Raw genomic sequence first — 10,538 nt, 5'->3', positions numbered from 1 at the left:
ATTATGCCAAGGACAGTAACTAGCAGCCACTGAAATACAACAAATTAAAAAGAAAGAAATGGGTTTTCACTAGTGTGTGGTGAATTGGAAAACATAGAGCTAATTTTGATTGACTACATCCATAAATCCCCATACCTGTTTAATATAAAAAGTCAGGATGCTCCAAAGAAAGTAGAGTTAAGGGAAAGAAAGTTGCTAACTCTCTAGTAAATAGAGAGTGCAACTCAGCCCCTTTATTCAGTGGGACATATGAAACTGTCTGGGTGAATGTGGGACTCTTCTATGAATTATAATAATAGCTACTATTTATATAGAGTTTTAAGGTTTGCTAAGTGCTTTACACCTATTACCTCATTTGATCCTCACAATAACCCTGGAGGTATGGCCAATTATTAACCCCATTTTGCAGATGAGGAGACCAAGGCTGAGAGATTAAACAACTGGCCCACGATCACACAGCTAGTCAGTGTCTGAGGCAAAATTTAAACTTCATGTCTTCCTAAATCCAAGTTCACCACTCTATCTACAATCGTCCCTAAGCTGCTGCCTAACTGCCATCTACCACCTAGTGTTGGAAAATTTGTCTCTTTTTAGAAGCAATGATCATGTGCAATGGGGGAAACAAAACCACTATCTCTATCTATGCCAACCAAGAGAGAATGCCACTCAGAGTGGGCAAATGTAGGTGGATGGGATTAATTATGTGGCTTCGTACATAGGCAGACACATAGACTCCAAGTCCTGAAAGCCTTTGGGAGGAGAGTGTTTTAGTGAATTAGAAGAATGAAGAAATACAGAGGGAAAAGGAGAGAGGAATTAAGAGAATTATAGAAAAGGGGAAGAGAAAAAAGATCAAGACATGGACAAACAGGGACAAGAAGATGGTGACACAGAAAACAGAGGACTAAATAGAGATGAGAGAAAATGGTTGCTAATTCATCCCTTCCAAAATAAACTTTGGTTCTACTTACACTTGTATTTCTGTAGCTTCAAGGATATACATAATTCCCCCAGCATTTGCTTATAGACCTTGATAAGTATGTGTGTTTTTATTATGGTATCTTTGTATTGGGGTGTCTGCCTCTCCTTGGATCCTTACCGATATAAGTGTGGTCCCTCCCCTCCCCAGAGCTGTGCCGGCAGTGGTGCCTAATAAAAGTTCTGGAACTCAATGAAGGTTTATTGTTGTTGTTGTAGTATTGTTGTGCTTATTGACAATAAAAGTAATGACAGTGTCTCTTTGTGCATTTTATTTGTGCAATTCTCTATCCATGAATATCTGTAAGAGTCTGGCTCTATTAGGTATATGAAGTTAACTAAGTATATTTTGTTAGTGTTATCTGTATCTGTATGTGTGTGTGTGTAAGTGTGTAGCTGCTTGTTCTTGATCATAGTTGCATGCAACTGGGTGCTTATTTATTTATAAACCCTAAAGGGTAATTAGAAAGAGGGGCCTAGCAGGACAAGCAAAGAAATGAAGAGAGAGAGTGTGAGAGCAGAGAGACAGGGGAAGGGAGAGAACCTGAATAATAGATTGGCAGAGACAGAAGGAAACAAAAGGAGAGAGGTGGAGGAGCACCCAAGTGGATGGAGATAAAGGTAGGGAAATGAGAAGAAAGAAAAGTGACAACAAAACACAGACGGAGACAGAATGAGAGGTAGTGAAAAGCCAAGTAGAAAGCACAAAGGGAGAGGTAGAGACAGTCAGCCAGAGAGACTCCCAAAGATCAGAAATGTGGTGGAAAGCCAAACGGGTGATGTAGGAGGTCCCATACTAGAATTCTGCTGCATCTAGACAGAGGGGGATTTTGGACTGGTGAGATTTCAGTGAATCCATGCGAGTTCACGAACTAATTAACAGGGTATATGTGTGGGGTGTTGGGTGAAATCTTCCCTGGAGGCCAAAGCAAAAAGGATCCTGGAAAGACACTTGAATGAGTGCTCAATTTGGAATTAGAGAAGCTATGTTCAAATCCTGACTCTATCACTATCTGTGTGATAGTAGACAAATGATTTAACCTCTCTAAGCTTAAGTTTCCTCATCTTTGAAAGGAGAACATGCTAGATACTTTTTAGTTTCCTTCCAGCTATAAATCTACTATCCTAGGTTTCTGTTATGGCTTGGGAATCTTTACTTAGCTGGTGTGGAAGGTCCTAGGAGATCTGTCAGGTAAAGATGTGAGTTTAAATATCATCTGTTACTTGCTAAATGGGTGACCTTAGGCAAGTCATTTAACCTCTACATGTTTCAGTTTTCTTATCTGTAAATGGCAAATCATTCCAATATCTTTGCCTAGAAAACCCCAGATGGGATCACAAAGAGTCAGATATGATAGAAAAATGACTGAACAAAAAAAAAAAAGAAGGGGTTGGACTGGACAGTCTTTGAGGTCCCTCTTGATCTATGAACAGAGGCAAATGGAGTAACTAGAAGAAGAGGCAGAGTGGAACATTTATTGGTTTTGGACACAGAAGGCCTGGGTTCAAATCCTGTAGAATTAGTGCAGTTGACAAGGACCTTGGAGTTCTAATCAGAACACATGGAACCTAATCCTGAATCTGCTACCCACTACTTTTTGATGCTGAACAAGTCAGTTAAACTCTCTGGGCCTCAGCTTCCTCATTTGTAAACTAAGAGAATTGTTCTAGATCAGGGTGGGGAAACTGCCAAAAAAGATTTGTTCTGTGAAGTTTGGATTCTGTCAAAGGGCGGCACTTGAGGACCTAGAGGGTCACATGTGGCCTCAAGGTTGAAGTCTCCCCACCCCTGTTCTAGATGACTTAAGGTTCTTTCTACCTAAATAAATCTATGACCTGTAAAATGAAGAGGTTGGATCTCCAAGATCTCTTTTATTTTAAATCCTATGAGCCTATGAACTGGGAGTAAAAAAGTCATTCATTCAACATTTATTGAGTGCTGTGTACTTGGGACAGTGCTAGGGGCTGTGGATTCTTAAAAGATGAATAAAACATACAGATTTGTAGGGATATGAGTCTTGTTCATAGCACGGAAATAATTATAGTAAATGGGAGTATTAATAAATTCCTAAGACAATATAAGCACAGTGCCATGAGAATTTAGAGGAGGGAGAAATCTCTTCTAATTGGACAAATAGAGAAGGCTTAATGGAGGATGAGGAATCTGAGCAGTCTTGAATGATGGGCGAGGTTTGGAAAAGTGAGGATGGAATGGAAGGACAATCCATCGAGTAATGGGAATTTTGACAATAAAATAAAAGAAACTGAACAAGTAAGAGATATCCCTAGTAAGGTAAAGGTGAAGGTGGTATACAAGACATCCTCCTACTCATGAACTAAAGTATCTTTGAGGACAGAGAAGGTGGGGATAATGGAGATACACAGCTGGGAGTTAGAGCTACACATATGAATAGACACAACCAGAAACAGAGACAGTATCAGAGAATGAAGCACACAAATCCTCTGATCTCTTCCAGAAACCAGTCTCCTGAAGGACCGCTCCCCCTTCTCCTCCCTCCCCCCCTTCGGCCCCCAGTTGAAGGAGTGCCAGACACCTGGAATGACTCATGCCTTGAAGATGCTGGTGCAAATGCCAAGAGTGCACCTGGGCATTTTGCCCGCCCTTCATTGGGCAGATGCTAGCGATGGAAAGAAGGCAGAAGCATGGAGACCACTGGGTGGGTGGGAGGAACCAAAGAGGTCCAGGGTAACTTGACTCTGCTTTAGCTCCATAGTGCCCCCTAGTGTCTCTCTCTTTTGCCCCGGGGACCCAGGTGTCCTCTCCTCTCCTCCCCCTTCCCCTCGGGAAGCCGGAGAACCAGATGGGCTGTTGCGCAAGGTCTCTGCCTGCTGTTTACCTCCCGCGGGAGCCTCCTCCCTCTCTATAAAGTCTGTGCTGAGCGGGGGAGACGCGGATAGGCAGAAACTGAGGCTGTCGAAGAGAGGAAGACAGACTAAAAGAGATCCAGAACAGAGGGGAAGAGAAGTCCAGAAGTTAAGGACGTAGAGGAGGAGAAATAGACAGATCTAATATTTCGGTGTGGTGGAAAGAGAAAGAAAGAGTAAGGGAACCCACTGTGGGGGTCGAAGGAACATCAGCAGACCCTTGCCCCCATCTCCCCATGGAGGTTTCGGAGTTGGGTCCCGGGCTGGTGGAGCGTTTGGAGCAGCTGTCGACTTGCCCGCTGTGTGGGGGCCCCTTTCAGGACCCCGTGCTTCTTGCATGCGAGCACAGTTTCTGTCGCGCGTGCCTGGCCCGCCGCTGGGGCGCCCCTCCAGGGCCGGGTGACACTGACACGGCGCCTCCCACGGTTTGCCCCTGCTGCAGTCTCCCGTGCCCTCGTCGCAGCTTGCGGTCGAACGTGCGCCTGGCAGTGGAGGTGCGGATCAGTCGCGGGCTGCGGGAGAAGCTAGGAGAGCCCGGGGCTCGAACCGCGAGGCGCCGTGGGGGACGCATCCCTACCATGGGCTGTCAGGATCCGCACGGAGAGGTGAGGACTTGTCCCGAGAAGGATGGGCGGGCTAGTAAGAGCTAGGGACCAAGGTACAGAGTGAAGGGAATTGGATACTGATACTGGGAGGCTGTATGTATGCCTAGATCTGGGGACTGGAGGAAGGTTGATTTACTTGGCTTCCGAGGGAAGTCTTGGGGGAAGAAAGGAGTAGGGAAAGAGAGACTTGGAAGGCCGTTTGGAACACACTATGGTGTGCTGAAAGTTGGAGATGAGAGAGAAGGGTGGAGTCGAACTTGAGAGAAGGAGGATTTTGGGGAAGGGGAAGGAAAGTAGATTTCAACTGGGGTCCTGGGATGAGTGACGGTTGAATGTCAGGGACCTTAAAAAGAAAAAAAAAGATCAGAATGTGAGGAAGGTGCTGCGTCCAGCGCTTGGAGCCTGAGATGCAGGTGGGACCTGGTAAAGGAAGGTGAGGTGGAAAATGATAGGTGTGGGCACTTAAAATACCTGAGCCCCGAGAAGGGATTTGGGAGCTTGGGGGAAAGCAGGGAATTTGAAAGACTCTGGATGAACTATAAGATTTCCTGAAGACAGTTGGCATCCATGAACGAGTACTTGGGATCGTACACCTGGGTTGGAGTTAGAAGCCTGGTTGTTATTGTTGTCGATCTGTCCTTCCCAGAGTCCTAGGTGGGGGTTGGGGGAGGGGAAGGGGTGAAAGGAGGTGAAACCAAGACTGAGGGCAGCAGTCTGATGTATGGGTTCTTTGGTTTTCACCTTGAATCCAGGCTACCTGGTCCCAGGGCCCGCATTCCCCTTGAGGAACCAGGTAACCTGGTCCTTGGCCTCCTTCCCTTCCTGGGACACTGAGGTGTTTATAATCTCTTGCAGCCCTAGCCACTTCCGCCCTTTGAAGCTCTCAGAGACCTAATTAGTCTTGTGGCAATTAACATAACAAGGCTAATTGCCTACTCACCCCCATTCCACCTGGGCTCCAGCTAAGACTGGTCCACACCCTCGCTAACAGCAAGAGACCCCTTATTGAAGAACCTTGGGACACCTTCTCCCAGTGTCTCAGACTCCTCAAGAAACTATGTGCCTCAGTCTCCTTAACCTCTGTTGGGGGCCACACCCCAGATCTAAATGCCTTTCCAGGTTGTTGGGGAGTCCCAAAGTTTGGAGAGGCTAATAAACACTATTAGGGTTTTATGGTGAGAGGGGAAGCAACTTTTATTAGAGAGCCTGGGAAAGGGATGGAGGGGTGGGGTGAGAGGTAGGGGAATAATGCAGCATGGAAAAAAAAAAAAGTTCTGTAAACAAAGAGGCTTAAAATACCTAACAGCAAAGTTTGGGGAATTAAGGATAAGTTCTGGAGGATATGGGCATAATATAGTAAAGGATCAAGGAAGAAAGGAAGCCTAGCCAGGCTAGGGTAGGATGAAGGAAATGAGAATGCATGTGGTTTGATGGGTGGGTAGGGAGACAGACATATTGAGGGGAAGAGGAGGGGATCATACCTTTAGAGCTAGAAGAGACCTCAGAAGTCATCTAGACCAACATTTTCATTTTACAAACGAGGAAACTTCATCCCAGAGAAGTTAAAGACAACTTGCCCAAGGTCAGACAGGTAGTGGCAGAGATGGAATTCAAACTTTCTACCACATTATGTTGGGAAATATTGAGAGAGGGAATCACTGTGAAGGATGGAATGGGAAATCTTTAGGACAGGAGTTCTTTACCTAGGTTCACAGACTGGATAGCTTTTAAGGAGTTAATTTAATTTTTTTGAAAGTTAATTTAATTTTTTTTTTTACTAACCTCTAATTGAAACTTAGTATTTCCTTCAACTATTTAAAAATATGTTTCTGGGAAGGGGTCCATCCATAGGTTGAAACAGAAAAGGTTAAGAACACTTGCCCTAGAAAAAGAGTTCCTCCAAAGGAGGAAATGGGGTTAGGACTTGAAGGACTGGGTACTGGGATAGAGTCTTCCACAGCATCAAAGCCTAGAGCTCACCTCTGTTTTCTCTTTTACCCCACCCCTAGGATGTGAGGAAGACTTGGAGAAGGTGAGTTCAACACTGGATGTTCCTCTTTCCCTACCAAAAGTCTTTATTTACAAAATCAAATGACACAATATGTGAAAAGTACTTCTCAAATCTTATCTTGATATAACAGCAGCTATTATTAATAAATAATAGTAAGAATTACTTAGACCTTTTGTGGTCTTCCCTCCCACTCCTACTTCTCTTTTCCCTATAAGAATCAGTCATGAAGCAATGAATTCATACATGCTATACCTTCTTCCTAATTACTAATAGCAGGACACTTAGGTATTTAGAATGAGGGTTAATGGGGTTTTTATGTGCATGTCTACAATAACTACATCTTTCCCAGACTTGATGCCACAAAGGCCAAACCAGAGGAATCAGATGAGGACATCCCAGAAGATTATCCTATAGTCAAAAACATGCTCCACAGACTCACAGGTGAGTTAGGAAACAGGAAGAGGGAGCCTAAACAAAGATTGGGGAGGTTCCTCAATCAGGAAGTCCTTGTTGGTGTCTAAACCTCAATTGTTCTTCACCCCTTACCTACATCCCTCTCCCTTTTCACTCCCCCTCCCCCAGTCAGCTCATATTCCTAAGGTCCCATTTCCTCTCCTCCATCCTAAATCACTATTACCATACCTGTATTATTTTGGTCAGATAATATTACTTTGTTGGAGACACCCAGAAAAAAGATTCTCCATCTCTCTTGTCATCACCGGCCTCCTTCCTGTCAAGATGTCAAGGGTCAAGATGTCCTTTATGTCCCTCCTAAAGTCTATCCTCTGGCTCTCTTGCAAACTCCTTTTCTCTTCCTACAATCACCACAGAATGTGCAGCACAGTGATTGTTTATTCTTGTTTTCATGGGTAATGCCACCTCCCCACTCCACTCCAGAGTTAGGTCCATCCATTCCATTGTGTTTCAGTGGGTGGGCTGGTTTCTCAAGATACCTCAGATTCCTTCCCAGTCTGACTCCCAGTCCTTCCCTCCTAGTTCCTCCACCTTAGGTTCCTGGTATCAATCGCCTCCATTTGGTTTCCACCTTTGAGGTCCTGCTGGCCCGGCTCCCTCAGCCCCACCCAGATTTAGTTGAAGCTATTTCCCTCACCCTTTTCTGGGAGCCTCCTCCTGCCTTCCCCACACCCACTCATTTCCAACCCGACCCTCTGTTCTCTGCTTTCAATTCTGTCCACGGTGGCCTAAATCACTCCAAACACAACCACCATTCTCACCCTCCATCCTTCTTCCTCTTCCCCTGTCTGGTATCTACCTTCAATAATTCAACTGTCCTTCAATTTTCCCCTCTTTCCAATAACTTCCCTAGCTCTTCCTTGGCTGGTCTCCGGTGTCCCAGCCTGGACGCTCACTCCTAGCCCCACATTCACCATCTTCAGCTCTACTAAACTCTTCGTGTTTTTCCTTCAAACTTTTTCTCTCCTTTCCATTCCCACCCTTCCTTTTTACTTTCTCTGACAGACCCCTTTTGCCCAGGGTTGTGGAAAGAGTACTAGATTTGGAGTAAGTGGCCCTGGGGTTCTAAGCTGTTTTCCCCACTTTTCTTCCTCTTTCAAATGAGGGTTGGCTTATGTGATCCCTAATGGACCTTCTAAATCTTAAGATTCTTCATATTCTTACTCCCTTATTTCCCAATCCATCACCCAGCGGACTTGACCCTGGACCCTAGCACTGCACACCGTCGCCTCCTTGTGTCCCCAGATGGTCGAAGCGTTTGTCTAGCCCCACCTGGGACACCTGTACCACCCGACGGACCAGCGCGCTTCGACCAGCTCCCAGCTGTGCTGGGTGCACAAGGCTTCAGAGCTGGACGGCATTGCTGGGAGGTGGAGACAGCTGGAGGAACCTCTTCCGGGGAGTCCTCTGGTGAAGACGATGACGGAGAGAGCCGCTACGCCGTCGGTGCGGCTGGAGAATCTGTGCGGCGCAAGGGCCGCGTGGGGTTATGCCCCGCGGGGAACGTGTGGGCAGTGGAAGGCCGTGGTGGCAGATTATGGGCACTGACAGCCCCTGAGCCTACGCCCCTGGGGGGCGGAAGGCCTCCACCACGGAGAATTCGCGTAGACTTGGACTGGGAAAGGGGCCGAGTAGCTTTTTATGACGGCCGTTCCCTTGACCTGCTTTTCGCCTTCCAGGCATCTGGGTCCCTTGGAGAGTGCGTCTTTCCGTTGCTCTGCACCCGGGACCCCCGGACCCCACTCCGCATAGTACCCGCTGATGGCTGAACCCTCCACCCTGCACTTTTACTAAGGGATTCAGTGCTCTTCAGTAACCACATGGTAGACTCCAGCTCTTCTGGATTCAAGCCTACTCCCAAGAAATTCCCAAATCCCCTCCCAGACAATTTCAGATCCAGTTTGTACACCTAGATGTGGAAACTTGAGACGCATTTCCTCCCAAATCTCAAAGCTTCGTCTTAGAACTCTAAATATGCTATATTCCTGAGTACTTTCTAAATAAACCTACAAACCCACTCTTCCTACATCCCTTAGCCCACTTTAACTTCACCCACAACTTCCACAATCAGGAATGTTCCTTTACTCATTTAGTGTCCTACTAAGCCCCACCTGCCTTCTCAGTAGGTACCCAAGACTTTTCAGACTTCCATTCCCCTTCCTAGAAACAAAGTATAAAACATACTGTGCTTGCCTTCTTTTCCTGATAAGTAATTTCTACCAATGAAGCAACTCCTAAGGTCTTCCTACCATTCAAGCTTCTCTAATCTTATCCATTTGAAGATAAAGCCCTCTTTTACTCACAGTCTCCCTTTTCTCCGAAGTCTGGCCTGATGCTATGCAAGCCCTCTCCTTCATCTTTCCCACCTCCCATTCAGGATGGGGTGCATGGTACTACCTCTTGCCACTTTGTGGGTTCTGAACACAGCCCAAACTAACCCCTCTTGTAAATACTCCCTTTACTATATAATTGGCCCCATATTTAACACATTCTGTGATGTTGGGTTATTTATTTTGAGAGCCTGTAGCAATAAATGAAATCTCAGTGAAGAGGTGGAGTTGGTTGACCTTTGCAGATAAGTGGAAGAACATAGGAGACAGCGGATAACTTACTCCCAGGAATTGAGTGGAGGGGTCTATTAGTTGGTGTTACTCTTCTGGGCTTATTTGGGAGTGGGGTAGGTGGAAGGAATACCAACATCTTCCATCCCTCTTTATCCTCTCCTAGGTTCCCCTCAATATTATATTGGATCCAGCCTCTGCAATGGGAAAACCAGAAAGCTGAGGGTATCAAACCCAGATAACCAGAATTTCAGCTTCCTTTGCCAAAATCCTAGAAAGGACATGAAAATTGGGAGACTGCCCTTCTCCCTTCAACCCCTTCTGAGGACATTTTGAAGAGTAGTAGTTAAGAGAAGGATGGGAAGTGGGAACTCTCTGCTGTCAGCCTCTTTGGAAGGGGTAGACATTTTCCAGCCTACTGATTTTAAGACATAACCTGAATCCCTTCCTAGCTGATGAATAAGAATTAGGATTGCATAATACTTTGGAGTAGGTGCTTTAAGCCAGGATTAGAGTACAGCTTGGCAGCAGGGCAACTGGCCACTAAGGGGAGTGGACACCTGGGTCTTAGATGGGACAGAGGCCTGGCAGTGAAAGCTGGGGTTATAATGAAGCCCACTCTTGAGTGTGCTAGAGATTCAGAGAACAGGGGATTGAGGGTTGGGAGGATCTGAATTCCAGGAAAGGGAATTTGGCAGTGAGAACAGAGGGCTGGATAAGAATGGGGCTGGAGACTAGGATAAAAGATGCCTGCGTCCCTGAGAACAGGGATGGTATGGAAGAAGAGGAACGAGAGCTGAGGGAGCTAGATGCCTGAGTCCCTCAAGGGTAGAAGGAGCCTGGAAGCCTGGGTTCTGGAATAGCAGCAAAATCAGGACTCCAGGATTTTTGCCTGCCCTCCCCTCCTCATTCCCTCCAGCAGGTAGAGGAGAGGCAAGGTGAAGGGAACGAAGGGGGTGTGTGTGTGTGTGTGTGTGTGTGTGTGTGTGTGTGTGTGTAAGGTGAAGGGAACGAAGGGTGTGT

The 10,538-nt window shown here is 46.3% G+C and overlaps 2 protein-coding genes across 3 annotated transcripts in view; one reads left to right on the top strand and one right to left on the bottom strand.

Annotated features, from left to right (window-relative positions):
- The first annotated feature begins 3,732 nt into the window (after positions 1–3,732).
- On the top strand, positions 3,733–9,503 carry RNF39 (ring finger protein 39). The gene is made up of 4 exons (XM_069073132.1): positions 3,733–4,469; positions 6,479–6,501; positions 6,830–6,921; positions 8,146–9,503. Exons 1-4 carry the CDS (start codon positions 4,101–4,103, stop codon positions 8,721–8,723), a joined length of 1,062 nt encoding a protein of 353 aa, XP_068929233.1. The 5' UTR covers positions 3,733–4,100; the 3' UTR covers positions 8,724–9,503.
- Positions 9,444–10,538, bottom strand: part of PPP1R11 (protein phosphatase 1 regulatory inhibitor subunit 11) — a 3,551-nt gene continuing 2,456 nt past the window's right edge. For both annotated transcript variants that reach the window (XM_069073133.1, XM_069073134.1), the window contains exon 3: positions 9,444–10,538. This exon is cut by the window's right edge and continues 367 nt beyond it. The gene's annotated coding sequence lies outside the window, so the exon portion shown is untranslated.

Source organism: Petaurus breviceps, unplaced genomic scaffold (genome assembly GCF_028583685.1).
Source record: "Petaurus breviceps papuanus isolate PSGF00001 unplaced genomic scaffold, PetGlider_PUasm1.0 90865, whole genome shotgun sequence".
NCBI lineage: Eukaryota > Metazoa > Chordata > Mammalia > Diprotodontia > Petauridae > Petaurus > Petaurus breviceps.
Note: the sequence above shows the minus strand (reverse complement) of the source record. Positions and strands in the feature narration are given on the sequence as shown.